This window comes from Micromesistius poutassou, assembly GCF_964030765.1.
Source record: "Micromesistius poutassou genome assembly, chromosome: 7".
Taxonomy (NCBI): Eukaryota; Metazoa; Chordata; class Actinopteri; order Gadiformes; family Gadidae; genus Micromesistius; species Micromesistius poutassou.
Genome location: NC_140277.1, coordinates 17,555,265 through 17,578,318, shown reverse-complemented (window position 1 = coordinate 17,578,318; position 23,054 = coordinate 17,555,265). Strand labels below are relative to the sequence as shown.

At 42.6% G+C, this 23,054-nt stretch overlaps 1 protein-coding gene across 2 annotated transcripts; it reads left to right on the top strand.

Annotated features, from left to right (window-relative positions):
- The first annotated feature begins 7,411 nt into the window (after positions 1-7,411).
- cdh31 (cadherin 31) lies at positions 7,412-22,371 on the top strand. Of its 2 annotated transcripts, XM_084470668.1 has the most exons (19): positions 7,412-7,494; positions 9,642-9,956; positions 10,500-10,611; positions 14,720-14,802; positions 14,881-15,117; positions 15,231-15,356; positions 15,502-15,657; positions 15,741-15,891; positions 16,403-16,569; positions 16,680-16,814; positions 17,504-17,689; positions 17,820-18,064; positions 18,217-18,359; positions 18,463-18,554; positions 18,720-18,852; positions 19,073-19,291; positions 20,288-20,418; positions 20,565-20,711; positions 21,640-22,371. In XM_084470668.1, the coding sequence occupies exons 2-19, from the start codon at positions 9,909-9,911 to the stop codon at positions 21,850-21,852; spliced, it is 2,724 nt and encodes a 907-aa protein (XP_084326794.1). In that variant the 5' UTR covers positions 7,412-7,494; positions 9,642-9,908; the 3' UTR covers positions 21,853-22,371. The 2 variants fall into 2 exon arrangements, with proteins under 2 accessions (XP_084326794.1, XP_084326793.1); XM_084470667.1 differs by lacking the exon at positions 7,412-7,494 and having other exon boundaries at positions 9,462-9,956.
- The last annotated feature ends 683 nt before the right edge of the window (positions 22,372-23,054 follow it).

Genomic DNA, 23,054 nt, shown 5'->3' with positions numbered 1-23,054 from the left:
AAAATGGATAATTTATATAAATGATTGAATGTATTCGATTGGGTGGTTTTGATAATACATTAAAGGAAAACTGTGACATTTGCGGAAATCGGCTTTTGTTCGTCTTACCCACTTCCAGATGAGAAGATTGAGAGAAATTTCATGTGTGGGTAAAGAAAAATCGATTGGCTATATGGTAAGCTACAATGTACAAAATGCCCCACAAAAACACTTCATAGTCCCTCCCAAAGAGGAAGAATAAAAATCATCCTGGGGTCACTTGAAGATGTACGTTTTGATTGAAAGAACATCATCATTTACATAAAATAACACTGAACAGAACAACTGATGACTACACAACACAAACACAAAGACATTGGCTGTGTCTCAATTCAGGGGCTGCATCCGTCGAAGGACGCGGTCTACAAAGGTGTGGCCTTCGTAGACCGCGAAGGCCACACCGAAGGCCGAACAAGCGCTGTTAAATGAGACGGTCTAACCTACGGAGCATTTCCAGGTTGCGTGACCCTTACGCCCTTTACCTTGCGTGACCACACGCTGCCCCTGTCGCCTAGCAACCCTGACAGCTGCGGTTCAAACCGGACAGAGGAGGAGAAATATGGAGCCAGAAATCATCATTCTATTTTTTATGTTTCATCTTTTATTGGAGGAGTGGGAGAAGATTCACCGCCGGAGCCGGCGGGTGAAGAGGAAGAGAGGACGTTGGCTTAACGTTTATTAGTTTAACGTTATATGGCTAGCGTTAATGTCATTGAACTTTGACAATAAAGTTACATATTTAAAATTGTCCCAAACTTACTTTAATATATAAAAAAAGTTTTACATAGTTTTGTCATTAAATATGTATTCGCTGCAGCTGCCGCTTCCACTCTCTCCGCGCCATTTCTGAAAAAAAATCCAACACGTAAGCCGTTTCTAAATTCGCGTTCTCGTGTGTACTCGTGTACTTGCGTTCTCGGTAAACATCATCAGTGGTAGCCCAAGCACTGTTCCAATTACAAGTACGCGAGAACTCGAGTACTGACGTAAAACCCGTGTGTGTTCTCGATGCGTTCTCGATGAGGCCGTTCTACCGAGGACGCATCGGAGGTGACTCGTGTGGACTTGGGACTGATATGCCACTTTTCCACCGCCAGTACCAGCTCGACTCGACTCGACTCGCCACGCCTTTTTTGCGTTTCCATTGGCAAAAAAAGTACCTGGTACCTAGTACCGGGTACTTTTTTTAGTACTACCTCCGTCGAGGTTCCAAGCGAGAGGAGTAGGTACTTTTGTGTGACGTAAACAGGCTGCTGGTAACTGATTGGCCAGCGGCTGTAAATGGGAATAATCACTCAAAGTTAAGTTGTGTCCGGCGTGGTTGGAGTCCACGAACCCGCTCCCGAGGGGGACACTGATCAGCGTTTCGCCGTGTGTGTCGCTCCTTTCCCGGGGCTAGAGTTAGGCTGCGCGTCGTTATGTGTGTCGGGCGTGGATGTGTGTGTCCGGCGTGGCTGGAGTCCACGGACCGGCTCCGGAGGATCAGCGTTTCGCTGTTTCGTTTCAGTGTCGTTCCTTTCCTAGGGCTCGAGTTTCGCCTCTATCAACGTTACCGTATGACAACAATAGACGCGCAGTCATTGCGCTTTTTATTTTATTTTATTTCCCATCATAACCTTTCCCGGGAATCAGGAAATAGTCTTGATCAGATTCAGATTTCCCGGGAATCGCGTATCCCGTGATTAAAACCTAATGATGACCCGCCCATGGTGGAGAGGTTCTTTTCTACGACCCGCCCACATTGAAGAGGTACTTTTTTAGATGGAAACGCAACCAAACCGAGTTGAGTCGAGGCGAGTCGAGTCGAGTCGAGTTGGTACTGGCGGTGGAAAAGCGGCATTAAATATCCCAGAATGCATCATCGAGTCCGCTGCTGTTCCAGTGTGCAGGTGCGTACTCGGAAGTCTGTACTTGAAAGTCCGGACTTGCCAAGTACGCACTTCCAAGTCCGCGAGAACGTAGTCCGCGTACTTGGTATTGAGAAACGGCTGTAATGAATCCTGGGATACGTTGGGCTGTGAAGGATCCAGCCGGTGGATCTGGTGGTCTTTTTTGCATAGGAAATTTCTTTTCCTAAGGAGATGACCCGGAAGTACCCGGATGCATCCTTTACCCTTCCTTTAGCGTAGGTTACTCCTGACCAACCTTTACGAAAGGAAAGGAGATATTGGTATCCCATAATCCTTTACGGCGGCAATATTTAAAAAAAAACAGGCCACCGATGAAGTTTACCGACTCAACACAAAGAAGAGAAGAAAATACAATTTATAATAATAGACACCAATTCCAGAAACATATTATTTGAATCGAAATTAATTAATTAATTTATTGCTGGTTAGTAAGCACACAATATACACCATAATAAAATAAAATGCTGACTTCACGTTTAAGAAAGACTGGGGGCAGTTCATTTCAACATCAACATAATGGTGTGTTCCAGATGCCTCGGACACCAGCCTTCCGAGGTCAAAGTGGGGAAATCTCCCAGCTTTCTTGCGGCATTTCTCTGAGGCACGCCCCCTTTTGGTCGTGCCCTCTCGGAATTCTGAGAGTATACCGAGCTCAGTGATGACACTCTCAACAAAAATGGCTGTGCCCGTGAAGAGATTTATTTTCTTTGTATTTGTACCACGTTGGTAATTTTAATGTTGATTTTAAATGCTCTTACACACTTGATTACATTGCTACTTTATTCCGGTCACCAAAGTATGCATTGCACAGTCTTGCTGTGCGTGCAATACATGTAAAGTTGTGTTGTTCGTTTTCGAGCTGGTTTGCTAAAGAGGCTAATGTAGCTAACAATAACAATGACTAGCCAATGACATGACACCATCACAAAGATGAACGGGAAAGCTATAAGTGCTATGAGACAGGAAATTTCATCACATGTGAAACTTGGAAGGCTGGTGTCCGAGGCATCTGGAACACACCTTAAGTGTTTTTTTCCAGCTCTGTGTGAAAAGGTTCTGACTGGAACTGGATGATATAATGACCACGGTCATCAAAACAGTCAACTTCATTCAGGTTTGTGGCCTATATCACCGTATCATACAAAGTAAGGTGGCTGAGTAGGACCCCGGTCCTCAAACAAGTTTCTGAACTTAGGGAAGAAATTGCTCTTTTCATGCAAAGTAAAGGAAAACCCTTTCCTGAACTGTCGGATCCAAACTGGCTGTGTGATTTAGCTTCTCGCCAAATTTAATCAGAAGCTGCAGGGACGCAAACAAGTCATCACGTAGATGTCAGACGATGATAGATGATCACCGCTTTCCAGCGTCAACTGCACCTACGGAAGTCCGTACTGGAACAGGACAATCTTGCCCACTTTCCTCTCTGTTAGAGCATCTCAGCCTCAGTTCCCGGTGCTTTCTATTGTGCTCGGTTCGCTACCAAAGTAAACTGGTCAATAAATTAATTTGATCTGTGCTTCTCTGACTTTAGAACACAGCACTCAGGCTTTGCCATGTTTGCCAATCCTTTGACTGCCGACGTCAATAGTGCGCCCCATTTCCTTCAGTTAGCCTCAGCCAGTGAGGTAACAACTGGCGTCCCTGCAGGTTGCTGACGGCTGGGCTGAGGAGAGTGGTCCTTCCCCGGTCACCACGGTAAGGGCCAACGGAAGAGACACGACAGCTTTTTTGTACTCCGGGAGTATGGGGACCCTGATCCGACCTGACTTCGCCCAGTCCCCGAACTTGACGGACACTGTGGCAAGAACATGCATACATTTTGATACCAATAACTACCTCACTATCCTCCTTAATCTACAGACCACAAAGGGGCAATACGCGTGACCAGTGGGAGTCGTCCCAAACTGTGGGCCAGTATGGCTGGAGACTGTGGAAACCGAGGGAACCAAGGGATGAGGGCCGATAGGAGGGAGGCCCGGATGTGTGGCTTACACAAGGTTGATCCACAGGGGTCAACAGACAGGAGGCAGACGAGGCGAGTATGGGCGACCTATTCCCGATGGGCCGTGAGGCGGCGCCAGAGCCTGCTTCACTATTGGGCCAATTCGGGCAACTAACTAAACTAGTTACTAGTTACTCCCAACTAGAGGATCTCACCTGTCTAGTGCTCTCCAGCAGGGGACCGTGGTAGATGGGAAGCCCATCGTGGGGACCCAAAGAAGTATTGACTCAGCCAGAGTACCTGGGCTACACCATCGGGAGGGGATGTGTGAGAGGCGATTGAGGCAATACAGGACTGGCCACGTCCCCTCACCAAGAAAAAGCTATGTGGGGCTAACAAACTACTACCGGAGGTATATTCCTTAGCGCCTTGACTGATCTGACCAGGGACCGTCTGTGAGTGACCTGAGCCTTCCAGGACCTAAAGGGAGCACAGTGTTCTGGATCCGTGCTGGTAACCCCAGACTTTGCCAAACCAATGGTGGTGCAGACAGATGCGTCGGAAACAGGGGCGGGGGCCGTCTTGTCGCAACTACAAGGAGTTCAGGAACACCCGGTCATATATATTAGCCGGAAAATATTCCACTGTGGAGAAGGAATGTCTCGCCATCAAGTGGGAGAAACCCTGGAAACCCTGAAGTGCTACTTAGTTGGACGGCACTTCACCTTTTTAACAGATCATGCACCACTGGTTTGGATATGGCAGAATGAAGACGGTAACACACGGGTCACCCGCAGGTTCTTATCCCTACAGCCCTTTGTTTCCTCTGTTGTCAACAGGTCAACGACGATGCCCTCTCCAGGAGGGAGGCTCTAGGGAGCCGGACTGCCCCTCGTCCCGGTTGGAGCTGAGGGGGAGGGTGTGTGGCAGACGGCAGGGAGGGGTGAGGGGAATGGTAACTGAAGGGAGGTATAGTGAAGCCCGCTGGCTCCACCCCCAAGCCTTACGGATGCCTTATGGACTTCCTCCCTTAACGAGGCTGGTGGATGTAAATACCCCCTGAATAAATCATCATTGACTGTGAACTGCTCTGTTTTGTGTGGTAGTCTATTCAACCTGGAAACCCCATACCCACCAGCCTGCTACAACACTGAAACAGAAATGTAACACTGAAACAGAAACTGAAACAATTTTTGGTTTCCATATTCTATCCTACTAGTTATGAAGTGTTTATTTTTCAGGCTTAATGTGGTTAGGGCGCAGAGGTTAGGTTTTGGCTCCAACTCAACTCAACACCATCATTCCAGAGTTCTGTTTTTAGATATGGTATCAGCGCCGTCGTATAGGGGGGAAAGGTTATGACAATTATAAGGGCCCACAGCCCGCTAGGGCCCACACACAGCCCCCAGTAGCCTCTATGACAAAATGATTATGCATACACTGAACTAATATATATTGATATGAATGAATCTGAATTAAAACAAAGCCACAAATCATACAATATTCTAATTTTAATAATTTCAATAATCCCCTTGGCCTCTTCTTAAAAAATGGTTTGGTCCACACCGCGGTTCGTTCTTCCCAGGGACGTGCACAGGAGTTTTGAGGGGCAGGTGCCGAATTGTTGACGCGGGGGGGGGGGGTGTTGGATCGCGGACGAGCGATATTGTTGACGGGGGGTTGGATCGCGGACGAGCGCTATTGCGGGTGCGATTGTTGAGGGGGGGGGGGGGCGTTCGATCGCGGACGAGCACTTTTGCGGGCGCGATTGTTGAAGAACACTCAGAGGGCACTTTTTAATACGAGGCAAAAAGGGCAGGGGCTCAAGCACCCCTAGGGCCCTATGTGTGCACCAGGCGCGATTCTAGGTTTCTTAAACATCAGTGGGACGAGGAGGGGGGGGGGGGGGGGGGGGAGGTTGGTTTTTCTTTTTCTTTTTTTAATTTTTATTTTTTTCAAACAAAAATAGATTTTTTTTTCAACATATTCCATGTGCTCTTTGTTTCACTTGCACATTTAAGTTAAATGCTACATATTTACCTGTGGACTATCTTGAGCCAGGACACTTTGTTTTTTGCATATCAGTGCTTGATTGTTAAATACAATAAAATACCCACACCTATTTGTTGAGTGGTTAATTGAAAATGTATTTGCAATCAGAGGTGTAATAACGTGTGCAAATCAGGGAAATGAGAATAAGACAATTAATAATACATAATTTACATAATAATACTCTGACTTGTTAAGTTGTTAAATGTAAAAAAGGAAACAAATTGGGTGTATTACACCAGGCACCGTCAAGAACACTGAAAAACAAGAACATTTAAGGTGGCAATGAATGGGGGAGAGGGGCCCACACCGATATTCTTTCAGGGGGCCCAGAATTCCTAGCAACTGCCCTGTATGGTATTGAAGAAGGTGTCTGATTTTTTAAACACAATCACATAAAAGCTTGTACTTTATTTTCTATACTTCTTTTTTCTCCCCAGAATCTTTACTTAAAAATTACAATTACATGCGTCTTCATTTTTAAGACATGCAATGCAATTGTAATGACACAAGAGCTGCTCTCAGAATCTGACTCATCTTACAAATCATAAAATAAACACTTACACAAAGGACATCGTATGACACCCTGGTTCGGGACCGTCTAAGAAGAACAACTATGCTGTCAAAGTCACGCCGCTGGACTTCGCTCACCAAATCAAACTGGATGGTTTGAGACTTTGCTGTAGGACTAACGTAGTTGAACAATCCTTCCACTTCTACAGAGCTATATGGTAATTGTTAAGACGGCAAATGGCTTCATATAAACAGCCAACGGCAGGATAGAGTAACCTACATCTCGTATATCTGAACGCTTGCTAAGCATTAACGTCACTGCATCCTCTTGATATGATCTGTGGGATTGTATCTGGTCAAAGGCATGCTATACCTCTCTAGGCACATTCTCAAAGAGAGTCACACCATTAATCACTTGTTCCTCCTAGTTCCTCTATTTATATTACATGGACAACATGACCAACCTTAGACACACCGACCACCGACCGTAGGCTACTTCAATTTAGCGCCGGGCAACACAGCAAGATGACGTATTAAAGATAACGGTTGCCCTGTTTGGTCTCCAGCCAGTGCTGTGACGTCATAATGAGGTCGATTGTGTCGGGTCGTCTGATGTTTCTCAGGGGAAGCCCCCTCGACACAGATCCACAGCGAGGCCCCCAAACCAGTTTGGATTCGACTTGTTTCTCTGCACAGGGCGGAAACTGCGGAAAGACAAGTTGAAACACACACACACACACACACACACACATATATATATATATATATATATATATATATACGATTTGTTTTGTAAGAGCACAGAGATTACTTCGTTCATTTGAACAATATTTAGCTTATTTATGCTCTCTGCGATTTTAGGTAGTAAGTCGGGACAATTGTTTCATTGTCATTCATTGACATTGTCCAAGATTATTGCATGTTTTTTGATAGTAGGCTATTTATGTCATATTACTATCTGAAATCGGTCGCCAATGTCATAGCCAGTGTTGGGGGTAACGAGTTTCAAAGTAACGATTACAGCAACGATAATAAATATCGGTAACTATTCTACTTTACTAGACTAAAAGGACCGCGCGTTCCTACGTTACCCAAGCCGTGTTTGCCTGTGTGTAAACTTCTAATCTGTTTAAGTGGTGCCTGAATGCGTCCTGCTTGTGTGTGTGCTGCCTGTGTGTGTGTGTGTGTGTGTGTGTGTGTGTGTGTGTGTGTGTGTGCTGCCTGTGTGTGTGTGTGCTGCCTGTGTGTGTGTGTGTGTGCTGTTTGCCTCGGTACGTTGCGATCGATTTGAGTGACGTATAGCTGCTGGTGCGAAGGAGAGAGGGAAATTGAGATAGAGACGGAGACGGGGACAGGGGGTTTCGGCCAGTGGCAATATTCTCACTACTTTCAGTTGATAACTCGAACAGACAAAACTATTCGAGTGAAATGCCCTCTATGCCCAGGCGACAGGTGTCTTTCAACTGTCGCAACCCAGATTTAGAAAAATACTAGATAAAATAGGCCTACATGCGACGCGCAAGCCAACATCCAACAGGAAAACATTTTCCCATTACCTGGCTGGACAAGTGTTATTCAGACATGGAATCGAAGATCAAAATAACTTTCGAGTCCCTGGATCATGTGTCCATCACCGCGGACATTTTGTTCGCCAACAACAAAAGTTACTTAGGAATGACGGTGCACTGGATAGACAGCATTAGTTTTAGAAGGCTGTTCCTGCCTGCAAGAGGGAGAGAGGAAGACACACTTACGATTTCATAGCTTGCGAAATAGATCAGGTTCAGCATTTGGACCATCACATAAAGTAACAGCATGTGTCACCGCGGCTTAAGTGCATTTCTGTTTTTAATTGTATGGGATAAAGTGACCTATATTTTTGTATTTTTCTTTGACCACTTACTTTTTTGTTTGCCATGAATCTAATAACAAGCTGGTTTTGTTCTGATGTTTCCAAAAGCCTGTGTTTTGTTTTGTGGATTTTACAGTGAGGCATATTTCTTTGTGCAGACAGGGATATTGTTCTTTCATATGGTTTTAGATGCCATTTTGTATACATTTATACAATAAACACTAAGTGCTGATAGGGCTATTATGTTTGTCCATGTATCTACACAGTAAATTAAGAAACGGGAAAGTAAAGTAATAAGTAGTGAAGTTAGGTTAGTTTACTTTTCAAATGCAGTAACTAGTAAAGTAATCAAATTACAATTCACAGAAGTAACAAAAGAAGTGTACTTCTAGTACTAGTAATAAGTAACTAATTACCTTTTTTGAGTAACTACCCTAACACTGGTCATAGCTCATTTCATAAGTACAATTTAGTTCTTTTCTGTAAACGCTTAATGGTAATGCACCGAGTCTCTTTTCTATCCACGATGGTCTTAATACAACAATTCCTAACACCTTAATTTAACCAGTCTAGCATAGCCTAATAAAAATATTAAAAGTAGTAGTAATTTTAATATTTTTACTATATAGGCCTACCTATTTCACTATATGTTTAAAGCTTCTTTAAAAACGGGGTAGGACTATGCGAGACGAAAGGTGGTTGTTTTATTGACGATGAACCAGGCAGTGATAATGCAGGATATGACTCGACTGGTGTGACATGTGATCAATGAGTAACGCAGAAGAGATTTATTCATTTTGATGAGATCAAAATGAATAACCAAAAGAGAAACCGTCCTTCCATGTTTACCAGAAGTTAACACGTCTTTGAGTTACCTTTGGGATTGTGCTAAATATAAAAATGTAGCCTATCCGTAAAGCCACCAGTTAACAGCGAGTTACAAGTTAAAATTTAACAGCAAACAGACTCACAACGGATTGTGTGTGTGTGTGTGTGTGTGTGTGTGTGTGTGTGTGTGTGTGTGTGTGTGTGTGTGTGTGTGTGTGTGTGTGTGTGTGTGTGTGTGTGTGTGTGTGTGTGCGCGCGCGCGCGTGTGCGTGTGCGTGTGTGGGTGAGACCGAGAGACTATTGATTCACGCACTTCCAGAAAGGAGCTCTCGATGGGGAAGTTGCACAACCCAGCCAACGTCGAGGCAGTGTGCTTATAGTGGACTTATTATTAACCATAGACACCGACTCTATTCTAGTTGACCAGATAGCACATGCACACTGGATTCGAAATACCCGCTAGGGTTTTGCAAAAAGACTTGTATTTCTTTCCGCGTTCGCACTGCAGCCTGCTCTGGTTTCGTGTGACGGTCAGCCTGCTGCTGCCCATATTTGGAGTGTGGACGAGAAGGGGCGTCATCAGCGCACCTGTGGACGTGACGTCACGTCCCGAACATACCTGCCCAACAACTTCTCCTGCTGCCTCGGTCGCCGAAACTACTTTTGTCTGCTACGAACACAAGGAAGCTAAACTAACTAAGAGCACCCTCCTCGACAGATCGCTTTAGTTGCATTGAGTTCAGTAGAATTCGGAACACAGGATATTTTGAGACCAATGGGTCTGGTTTTGTGGCTGGGAGTTGGACTTCTCGTCTTCGCCCAGGTGAGATTTCCTTTGACTTTTGTGTGAGCTCCACGACGCCATTCCTCTGTGCGGCCTACGCCCTACTTCGTAGGCTACTTTTACATTTGACGCTGTCCAGTTGTTAAGTTTTAAATTCATAAACATTAAAATAATATAGCCTCGGCCTATATTAAATGTTACTTGTATCCTATTCCTACTTGCTCTCTGCTCAGACCTTTTTGTTTAGTTTTTTTTTGTGCGAATCTGCGTTACAAACGAATGTAGTCGTGTATTCTAGTATACTAGTTTAATTAGTCATGTTTGCTAGTATAACTAGTTTTGTAAGACAGCTTACTCGACATTTCAGGGGAATATGTGAAAACATTGAACCTTAACTGAACCTTAACACGTCAGTACAGGCCTATGAGCCTACATTGCATACATGTTGAAATACTGTGAGCCTCCTGGGCCATCCTGGGCTTCAATGGTCTCTCCTCAAACCATCAAAGTAATGTTCCACTATAACTTATTCCTCTGGACGTGTGTGCCTTTCTCCACCTTTCTGCCCCTTTTCTCCTACAGGCTTGGGCAGGAATTCATGAACAGCAAAAATGTGTGCCTGGGTTCAAGAAGGATTCAAACCTTTTCCAAGTAGACAGAAGACATCTTCATAGCGGACATGTCCTTGGAAAAGGTAACTGGTTTTCTATATGCCGTCATGATTCTTGAGGGTAAACATAGCTGGGCCTCGGCCTACTTAATATATAGGCCCAGGTCAATTTAGATGGAAATAATTCCATACAACTAAATGTGGTGTCCGTTCAGTGCACTTGGCTACAGACAGGGGAGTAGTGTATTGCCAGTTTTATTGCTCAACAACTCTGAGAATTTAAATGTTACGATGAGAGTGAGTAAGTATTGAAGTTGCCTTTGTCACAGTATTTATTTTGTACAGTATACAAATTGTACGTTATGACAAATTACAAAGTGCAAATTGTTTGTACAAACATTAAGTTGATTATTGGGGAATCGTGTATTTTTAATGACCTGGAAGTGACTTGTTGTCAACACCCACCAACCTCCAGGCTTGGTTTGATGCTCTCATACTAGGGATGGGCAATACCTCCTGATTTTCTTTCGATCAGATACCAAAATATACCTATATATTATATAGACCAGTATACTCATGCTTTAAACTCTTATTGTGAACACAATTACACTCAATATTTGGTGAATTCTCAAATACAATGCAAAAGATAATAAATTAGCGTAACGTTATAATTAAAATCAAGTAACAGTAGACCAGGGCAGGACTTCAAAGTCATAAGTAGCACATGGGTGTTTCCTTAAAGCACGTCAACATCGCAGTGCATCCGTTACATGTTTATCTTAATGTAACTGGAACCCACTCGGGTCGCCACCACCGCACCGGTTTCCTCAAACACTCGAATGGTATAATGCATGGTCACTAATGGCATTTTAAATTCATTATGTATTAGTATTGATGTTCCTCCAGAAACATGAATAACTAATGGTTGCTTGCAATATTATTGATTTGCATCTGCTGTTTCTTATGTGTACATTTTGTCATCAGCTTCTTTGTACACTCTGCAAGTGTTATTTTCTTTAAGTCTAGTACAAACCCTGAAAACCACCCTAATTTGAAAAATAGTTTGAATGTGAATTCCTGTGTTGCTTGACACATTTGTGGTTTATTTTGAGGCCAAGTAGTATAATAAGCCAATTGAGTCTTTGCTGTTAAATTATCTCTAGGGAGGAACTAGAAAGCAAAACAAATTGTTAACTTTTTCACTTAAGTTGTTGACCCATTATGAAGATCTGTAGAAACCTGTTGGACCTGTCACTCCTCTCACACAGAAACAGACGCCAAAGACCTCCCAAACAAACCACTGTTGGTCATCTAGTCAAAGCCTTTAACTGAATACTGACCAACAGAAAGGAGGCTTCAATGGCTATAATGGCAAGGCTACATTTTTCAAAAATCCAATTTTAGTCTGATTTCAGTACAGGATTAAATCAAAACTGTAAAACCAATGGTTCTCCTCTAGTTAGGTAACCAAAAAAAACATTTGCTTCACTCCTTATTTTATTTTTTTTCCAGCTCATTGAAATGCTCTGCCCCTTATGATGATCATGTGCACATTTTCAGTAGCCGTAGTAGGACGTAGCCTGACAGCACCAGACTAATTCATTAAATTGGGCACACACAAAAATGCCTCTGGTCACGATAGACCTACGACCGTCAGAGCGACGGGACGTGCGTCATCAACAGCAGCCGTCTTGGCGGTTTACCGACCCTCCTCTTTACCGGCATAAAGTTAAACCTGCCGCCTATCGGATGAACGGTTGTGATTGTCCCGTCTCAGCCACGGTCTGTCGGAAATCGGTCAAAAAGTGAGTGAGGCCAGAGCGAACGAAGCTTGCCGGTTCGTCTGGGACAACAGCATATTCAACAACAGAACATTTTGTTAATTCCAGGTTTCTTCTTTCTTAGTCAACAGCTAAGTGACAGTGAGATCCAGAACTAATTAAAATGGTATTTGCTTTGATAAGGTACAGAGGGTACTGAAGGAAGCTAAAAAATATATATATTATTCCTTCAATGTAGAAGTACATTTTTGGTTGATTTTGTATATAATGGTAATTTGCTGGTACATTAAAATATAAGGATATTAGGTTTTCTGGTTTGTTCATAAAGAGCATTTAGAGAAAATAAAGAATTTCCTAAATATAAAGATATAACCATGTGTATTAGTTGAATCAGTCATTCAGGCTTTGTCCTGGCCAAGCATCTCATCACAGTGTAAAAGCTGGTGTGGAGGAATTAAATGACTATGTATTTATGACTATTTTAAGATGTGCAGTATTTTCCGATAACATTCTCACCCTTGGAAAAACTCTACACCTAATATAGCCTGGTAAAGATTAGCTTATGCTCTGTCCTTTCACCAAAAATCCTATTTATAGGGATAAATTATAATGTAGTTTCATTGTTTAATCATAGTGTAGCAGCGGCAGGTGGCAGTTTTTGGATGCGGTTATAAGTGGGTTTACATTCTTTAATACATCAGTCTTGGAGACCATTTTAGTTTTTGAGGATGTTAACCTGTTCGATAACTAAAAATGATTTAATGACTATCTAATTTATAGGATGTTGTGTAAGTACTTTGAGAAACATATTGAATATTTCACTGACTAATGAGGTTTCGTCTTGAATAATTTGAATGTCGTCTTCCTGTTAATTGCTAAGGATTAAAAAGTTCTTCCATATGTTATGGACCAATGCCACACCAAATGCAGCTCATATATCGTTGCTACTAATATCTCAACTATAAAATGCTGTATCGTGGTTGGAGTCAATGCATAACTCCGGAACAACTTTCGTTCTCTGAAAATTATGCAGTGGTCGTAATTTATAAAAATGCACACGATAACATCTCCCTTTCAACAAACATGTTGTACCTGTTTGCTGCGCTGGCTGCCCACCCGGTCAATAGGACATAAGTGGGACTGGTCAGAAGCTTCCGCAAAAGTAAGAACATACGCTTAGGCCTCAAAACTACAAAGGAATCCATTTCCTGCATTGTTTCTTTTAATATATTATTGCAGATGTTAGTGTGGGGCTAGCCCAGACATGTAGCCTGGGAACCAGCCGGATCTGCCAGCTCATGTTTTATTGTTTCTGGGATGTGCCTTGGCCACCGTTCAGACAGATTTCCTGCATCCTGCATCCCAATTAAAACCGTTAATGGGTTCATGGGTTAGTACTATGGGTCTGGTGTGATACCACGACTGTACAGAGGAGCACTGTTGAGGCATTCTCATAAACTACCAAGATGGCTGCCACTGATGTGTCACACATTTCCCTTGCTCTGATTGGTTGTAGGTCCATCCAATTGCGTCCAGAAGCCCTCTGGTCTGTGCCTGTTGATTTATGAATGTACCCAGCGGTTCAGACTATTGGTCTGGTGACTTCAGCCTACAAGACATGGGGAGAGTAGCCAGAAATGTTATTCACTTTAACTTCAAATATTATCTGTATTCGGATACAGGCCAGAAGTGGTGCTACATAAAGAAAACTTTATATTTTCTTGTCCTGCATCAAGTGCAGCCCTGGCCTCCCATTCACTTAGTGCTGGACGCAGGCTCACAAGGGATTCTGGAACACTTCCTGTGTTCGAACTGGAACGTTTTCAAACTGTTTGGCGGACTCGTACTCAATTCGTATGCAATTTTTGGCTAGAACGCTAAGAAACATTAATTATTAATAAAATATGCCACAAACACTCAACACTCACCCATCTTGAATTTACGTTTCTCGTAATTAGATTCTTTGTCATTGCGTTGAAGTTGCTTTTCACATAGCGCACGCACTGGACTTTTCGTGCGTGTGTGTGTTGTCTCTTGTAAACAAATAACCGATGCAAGGGGGAAGGAAGTGAGAGGAGCGGATGTGTCTGTCTGACGGTACAGTGATGCCTGTTGCAGGTGGAGCAGCTTCACATTCAGCATCCCTTGTCTCTCACTGCGTCGGCCAATTAGATAGCTGTTCACTTGAGCAGCGCAAACTATTACTAGAAGTTCACTTTTGGCCTACCTATCACATCTAATCTAAAGAATATGCCTTACATGCCCATTGGTGGTGGAGAGTAGCACTAAAAAGAGACCAGTGGGTGGTCCAGCGCTAATTTGTCCTCATTACTCCTATTTCTTGTGTGTTGACTCGGGGTTTATTCTTATGCAGTGTATGAAAGTTAACTTCTATTGTGCTGACATTTCAGTTGGTTTTGATGACTGCCGCAAAAGATTCCAATTCGGCAGCAGCGACAGCCATTTCCACGTGGCGCCGGATGGAACATTAATGGTAAGTGTGAGATGTATAAATACAGCTTCTCTGTCCTAGTTTTGGCTGTAATGTGTCTAATTGTGGTATTTTGTGAAGGTGACAAGAGAAACTACCTTGCATGGAAGACGAAGGGCCTTCCTCATCTCTTCGCTGAATTCCAAGGGGCACAAATTGAGTACAATAATCAGGGTGCAACTCCATGGAAATGGCCGTCATCACCCTGCTAACGGCAATCATAACCATGGAAATACCCCCATGAAAATTCAGGCACATCAGAATCCAGGAAATGATCTGCAAAAGAGTGCAAATGTGGACCCTTCCAATAAGACAGAGGTATATTGGTGATCCCAGTCATATCAAAAGTTTTTTTCTGAGATGTATATCATTATTTTTGCAATTCCATCCCTCCTATTTCAGCGTCAACATTAATCCTTGAACTCCTTTAGGTTATTCCAGACCTGCCAGTTTTACGCTTTCGTAAGAGTTCTAAGAGACAGAAGAGGGCTTGGGTTATCCCTCCTATTAACATTCAGGAGAACGGAAGAGGGCCCTTCCCAGCTGAAGTGGCTCAGGTAAGATGATGTTGGGTTATTTTTAACTTTAACTACATGGTGAAGATTCTTAACTTAACATTATCGAAATCCCCAGCAAAAGGTACTTCATTACTATTCAGTCTTGCCAAAGGAACAATGTTTTTTATGTATTATCTTCCTTTAGATCCGTTCTGATCAAGATAAAGAGTCAAAAATGGAGTACAAGATAACGGCTGTAGGATCTGATTTGCCTGTCGTGGGCCCCTTCAATATCAACAAATTCACCGGCGAGGTTTTTGTGACTGAGCCCCTAGACAGGGAGAAGCAGGCGATGTACACGGTAGGTGGAAACCTGCTGGCCAAATTCAAAATGTCAATATGCACAACCCTTGCATGTAAAATAATATTTTTTTATCTATGCAGTTCGACGCTCATGCCAATGTGTTGGGCAGAGAAAAGGATGCGGCTGAGGCACCCATGACCATCATTGTAAATGTCTTGGATGTTAATGACAACAGACCAATTTTCACCGAAGACCCCTTTGTCGGACAAGTTGCAGAGGATTCAGAAAAAGGTACTGCCACACAGAGGAAATCAGGGTTTCTATTAAACGTGTTGACTTGCAATTTGAGATTAACCGGGCGATGACTTAATTAACTGCTTTCAAAATGCAACGACTCTATTTGAATAAACATGGAACAGAAAGTATTGAAGGCACTTGAATTTTAAATCGACACTGCAGCTTATGATGGAAAGCTTATATATTTTTTGCCCATCTCTACATAAGGGCTGCAACGGTGTAGGCTGTGTAAGTCAAACGCGTCGGTATAATAATAATAATAAAACTAACAATTTCAATAGGTTGCCTTGCACTTTGTGCTTGGCACCTAATAAATCAATTGTTAAAATCATTTATCAATTGTCTGGGGGTAAGGGAATTTTACCCCGACTTATCGAATCGACTTATCGTTGCAACCCTACTCTACATCAACATTGTTTTCTAGATGTGACCACAGGCTACAACTAGAAAGCTTCATATTTTTGTAAATCCATTCTTTCTGCTTTCCCCCGTCTTTCCCTTGCAGGTTTTGTAGTGATTACAATCAAAGCCACAGATTTGGATGAACAAGGTTCTGCTGGTATCCGCTTTAAAATTTCGAACCAGGAGCCAAAGTTTCCATTTCCGGATATGTTTGCCATAAACCCTGTTAGTGGAGACATCAGAGTCAACAGCCAAGGGCTTGACAGAGAGGTACAGATTTGTATTCATTTATCCACGCCAGTTGTTTTAAGCAGAAAGGTTTCTATATACACTTGTTTAATTGAAAATGGAATCTGTTAATTTCATCATTTCATCTGCAGATATACTCGGAGTACACTCTGGAAGTGGAAGCTCAAGACATGGAAGGACAAGAATACGGTTTGAGTGAAAGAGTGAAGGTTATCCTCACAGTCACTGATAGTAACGACAACGCCCCAGTCTTTGTCACGTCTCAGGCAAGTACACGTGTGAAGACCTTTCATTCTCCATAGAACCAAACCCATTTCTTTCATTGATTTTCGGCTTATGACATGTCAGTATCAAACCACTTGGAGACTTGACTTCAACTCCCCTCTTGTGAGACTTGCTCAAGGCTTAACTGCTTTGAGGCTTAAGTCTTGCTTGAGAAAACAATTTGGTCAGATTCTAAGGGCTATGGTAAATTTCATTGCCCAGTGCCCTCCAACTACAGCACATGGCTAATAGGCTTATTGACTTTGTAATGTGATTGTCTAGTATTCAGGGTTTTCCCCACAAAAAGTTTAGTGGAGGGGGATCAGAGAAAACGCCCTGAATGTTCAGAAATGAGGGAGTGTTGCAGTGGAACGATTGGTCCATCTATAGTGGTTAACTGAAAACCTAAACGCTGTAACAATGGCGTTAAAGTGTGGTTAATAGTTGATCCCTGCTCAGGTTTTAGCAGTCCACACAAATCCCCAGTACAGATCTTCATGGGTCCAAAATGACAGACCCAAACCCGAATGAACCCCTGAGATGATTATGCAAACTGGACAATTCAAGCAAAAGGCTATCCATTGAGTTCCAATCCACATATTGGGCAACATTGAATTGTATCATTATGTAATGGTTTACATGGTTTCATTTTATTTTCCTTTTATTGTTCTTTCTGGTCAAAAATGCACAGTATAAGGCCAGTGTCCCAGAAAACAAAGTGGGAGCACTGGTTGTGAAGATGGCTGTAACGGATGGGGACTACGCTCAATCTCCAGCCTGGAATGCAAAGTTTAAAATTGTTGCTGGGGATAGCAATGGACAATTCGCTGTGGAAACTGGACCTGGCAAGCAAGAAGGAATCATTACAACTGTGAAGGTAGGGTTGAATCTTGAATAGTGGCTTAAGAAAAAGGGTCTGTACACCATACTACTAAAATACGTTAAAATGTACCAATATTTGATTTAAATCTCTACATTTTAATCAACTAATTGAGTCCTCTCTTAAGGGTCTGGACTATGAGATGACCAATACCTACACCCTGCTTGTGGCCGTCGAAAATGATATTCCCTTTGTCGGTCGCCTTCCGACAGCCACTGCCACGGTGGTGGTTACTGTAGATGATGTGAATGAGGCTCCTGTGTTTAGTCCAACCATTAAGGTTGTGAAGAAGAAGGAAGACCTGGCAGTTGGAAGTGACATTGTGCAGTACACCGCAACCGACCCCGACACTGCACGCAACCAGAAAGTCTCGTAAGTTCAAATCGTTAGTTTAGTTAACGATTACCTTCCATCTCTGAAACTACCACTATTTTTTTTTTATTGAAACTAAATATTTAATCACTGTATATCCAGATATAAAATCATGAAGCATTTGCATGTCACTTTTCACTCTCTATATCCAGGTACAAAATTATGAAAGACCCAGCACGGTGGCTCAGTGTGAACCCGGACACGGGTTTGATTAAAGTGAAGAATGACATGGACCGAGAGAGCCAATACGTTAAAGACAACAAATACACTGCTCTGATAATGGCATATGACGATGGTATGTAGGAACATTGAAGATTTATTATGTTTATGAAATATTGAAGCAAAGTACAATTTTAGGGTTTTATTGATCTCCCTTTTTTTTTTTTTTTTTTTTTAAGATGCCTCCCCAGCCACTGGTACAGGAACCCTGGAACTTGAACTAGAAGATGTTAATGACAACAAGCCTTCAATCAATGAACGCAACATTAAGGTGTGTGTGTGTGTGTGTGTGTGTGTGTGTGTGTGTGTGTGTGTGTGTGTGTGTGTGTGTGTGTGTGTGTGTGTGTGTGTGTGTGTGTGTGTGTGTGTGTGTGTGTGTGTGTGTGTGTGTGTGTGTGTGTGTGTTTTATTAAGCACATGTTTTCTCTTTCTGCAGGTTTGCCATAAGGAATCTGCCCCTCAGCTGCTCTCTGTGACGGACGCAGATGGGCCAGACTTTGCGGCACCCTACACTGTCTCACTACAGGGCATGTCCAAGAATAACTGGACTGCTAGAATGACTGACACAAGTTTGTACTTCTACTTCTTACAGGGACATAAATAGTAGAATAATCTGTTAACCTACCATGATGAATGGATATGTGAAGTAGCTCTTATTGAAATAAATTGACATTTGAACATAATCAATTATATTTTTGGGACACACCCAAAGATCCCCACAGCTAAAAATCATTAAGATGATGGTGTCTAGACTTATTTTTCTCATCCTTCCCTCTTTCTTTAATCTAGAAATTGGGATAATCCTGACATTAATCATGCCCCTTCCCATGGGAGACTACAGTGTAGTCCTGAGAGTGGCAGACAACCATGGTCAGGAGCAAGACAGCATCGTCATGGCCACAGTTTGCGAATGTACAGGAAGTGAAGTGGCCTGCAAAAGAATTGGAGCGGCAGGCATTGGTCTGCCGGTCATCCTAGGAATATTGGGAGCTGTTCTGCTGCTGCTATGTAAGTTTGTTTATAAAATAATACATTGTCACAGAACGTACCTTCACTCCTGATTTCAATTGGCTTTTCTTTAACTCTTCTTTTGAGTTATTTTGTGCGAAGAAGACAACATTTGAAGCTTTGATATATGAAGTATGCACTTATTTTAGCTTCTGCCGACATCCCCTTAAATCGGCCAAAAGCTAAATACGCTTTTCCTATTATGCCATGCAACTTTTTTGTCTATTTGGACTCCAATCATATTAACAAACATTAAGACATCGGGGTACTTCTGTTTGGTAAACTGAATCACTATGAGGACGGCCCTCACCTTTTCTTAAAACAGTAACTTTCTGGAAGCTTCAAGTGTGAGGAAGGGCCTGCATGTGGTGGGATTGTCTTGTTTCTTTGCTTTGCTGCCTTTTTAAAGGTCCCATGACATGCCACCAGGTGTGGTGTGATTAGCCATTACAAGCCGTTTTGAAAATCTGTCCGTTATGACATCACAGGTGGGCGTGTCCACCTAGATGTCTGACGGATAGATGAGCAATGTTTGCTACAGTCCACTGGGTAGGCTGGTCTATCCAGCACACATCTAGGTGGACACGCCCATCTGTGATATCATAACAGACAGATTTTCAAATGGCTTGTATCGGCTAATCACACCACACCTGGTGGCATGTCATGGGACCTTTAAAGAATGCGACATTGTAGTCATAAGTATTAACCAAATCAACAGGAAGGCACTCGTGTCTTTTGTACCACAATATAACTTGCTGTTTCTCATGGCTATTACCTTTTCAGCTCTGGCACCAAGATTTGTTAAATGTTGATCTGAATTGTTACAATGATGTAATACTGTGGACAGGGCTACAGTTATATATAGTTACTGTTTGACTATATGTCAAGACAAATCCTTTGCTGGTTAAGGATGATGGCACTGGGATGCTATTAATGATTGAAAGGTAAATTCATCAACTCGCCCATCTGATCTAATAACATGTTTTATCTCTGCAGTGCTGGTATTGCTGCTGCTGATGTTCATCAGACGCAGAGGTGGAGAGCAAAAGGAGCCTTTACTACCAAATGAGGACATCCGGGACAACATTTACTACTATGATGAAGAAGGGGGCGGAGAGGACGACCAGGTACCGTCCCGATATTGGCTCAATTGATCAAGGAATTTGTTTCAATGTGATGATGTAATAACTTGTTTAGGATGGCTGTTTTTTTTACTTCTGTTGCATTTATTAAGTCTACCTTCTGTGGTTTGACTTCTATTTTTTTCTTTCAGGATTATTATGATCTGAGTGTGCTCCATCGTGGTCTGGACAACCGCCCTGAGGTCTTCCGGAATGATGTCATGCCATGCTTCCTTCCTGTAACCCAGTATCGACCTCGGCCTTCCAATCCTGACGACATTGGCAAATTTATTGATGATGTGAGTTAATCGTGATATTAAAGTTCCCACGGCAAGCTACTTTATGGATGCTTTTATATAGGTGTTAGTGGGCCCCTAATACAGTATTTGAAGATGTTCAAGAAATTCAGCCTTGGTGCAGAGTTAGAGCCACTACGAGCCAGTCCCACAATGAACTTTCCACAAACGTGCCGGTTTTTAGAGGAGGGTCAAGGTGGAGGGTGGCACTGTGGCCCTGAGCAGCGCGGGTATTTTTCTTTTTTTGGCGTGACATTTGTTGCGTGTGCGTGAGAGCGTGAGATATTTATACTTCAAAATCACTTTAAAATAAATTTAAAAAAAAAAGCGGAATCAATTTGTGGCGCTCGTTGTTGAATCTGTGGCGCTGCGCCACACATTGGTCTATGTATGGGAAACATGTATGTAGTATGTATGTATGTAGTAATGAATGATTTGGAAACTCTTTTGCGTACCACTTAATAGCGCATCACGTACCACCAGTGGTACGCATACCATAGTTTGAGAACCGCTGATCTATATAATATATATTATCACGGCCAAAAGCTGTGTGCGCCTCCGGATGATATAATGAATCTCAAACGACTGAGTCGGGTTCTCCGACGTCTCTGGTTCTTCCACGTCAATCTGAAGTACAGACTAAACCGCGAAATGGAGGAGAAAGGGATTGTTGCCCGCTGCCTTCTCAAACATGGCCGAGATAACCCCCACTACGAGTCTCGTGGAAATACAAGAGACGTCAGAGAACCCGAAACATCTAGTCTTTATGTGTATTCACACACACACATGTGGCGCTCGCTCATGGTGAATGGGGAAAAAAGGTTTCACTCCACTCTATGCTACTGTACTATTTACCAAGCAAATGGTGATCTCTCTGTTTGAATGTAATGATGCAATGGCCTGTATTGACTGTATTGTATGCCCTCTTCAGAACCTGACGACAGCAGACAACGACCCGCTGGCGCCCCCCTACGACTCCCTCCTTGTCTTCGATGACGAGGGTAAAGGCTCTGATGCCGGCTCCCTGTCGTCCCTCAACTCCTCCAGCAGTGGGGACCAGGACTATGACTGCCTCGGAGAATGGGGTCCTCGCTTTAAGAAGCTAGCAGACATGTACGGAGGAGGAGAGGATGATATGCTGTAAATTCCTCAACGGCATGCTTGGCTGGTCTTGTTGGACAAAGCAAACACAAAAAAAAAATCAGATTGTTTAAGTATATGGAAGGGGAACCCATCACAAAGAATGGTGCACATAATTTTATCTGAGCTATGAACTAGATAATTCTGCACCTTTTGATACACTGTTGATCTATCCTGTGTTTTTCTTTTCAATTCTTATTTGCTGGCACTGATTTCTATTTGTAAGTTGATAAATGTTTTTTTCTGTTAAGTTGGCTTTAACATTTTATATCGAAGCTTGTACTTTATTCCTTTTTTAAATAATGACATTAATGATGTTCTGTAAGAACTGTTTTTTTAAAGCTTTTTTTTAATTGCAAATAGAATTTTGAGTTTTATATATTCCTCGTTTCCCTAGGATGTTTTTCAACTAGGTAGATGGGATGACTAAAGTAAAGGGGACATTATTGGGAATGTTTTGCATCAATTTACTTGCAAGGTTTGCATCTGATGGTGCAATCGAGCCAAAATAAAAAATATTATGCTATTCAGAGAATGTCTTTGCGTAAATCCTTCTGTGTGTACTCGAGTATAGGTTAAGGATGGATGTGTTTGTATTCTTGCTATGTACAATCATGTTATAGAGAGCTTTGGGCAGTTTGAGCATTTTTGAGTAAGGAGTGTGGAATTGTTGAAGGATATTTAATAAGTTAATGCAGTGTCAGAAATTGACTCCTGTAGTGATGGTTGCACACAGAGGCTGGGTTCCAATAGGCATTCGTGCTGCTCACCAGTCACTTCCTTCAAAATCTTTAGATGTTATCTTGATCTCTATTGTACCCACGTTTGCTGCAGCTGCTTGATGAGAAGCTTGGCGGCTGAATCGTGATGGTGACTGATAATCAGGGTATCCTAACATATTTTAGCGATTACCATCATCCAACATGTCAATTTTAAGGGCACAACAAACGTGATTTGCTACAAAGTCTGCTGGCTGTGATGAGAACTCATGATGATGCAGCTCAGCTGTCCCAAGTGTCTCCAACTGCTTTTAAAAGAAATTCAACCATTTAAACCGCTGCTACATGGAGGTTTTTTATTTTATTCTGCCTGTGTTGAAAGGTCTGTTCCTATCCAATTCCTGTAAGTGTAAAGCCCAAATCATACTACGTATCCGTAATCCGACTCTGTAACTACGGAGACCCCTCGAGCATTTGCAGTTCTCCG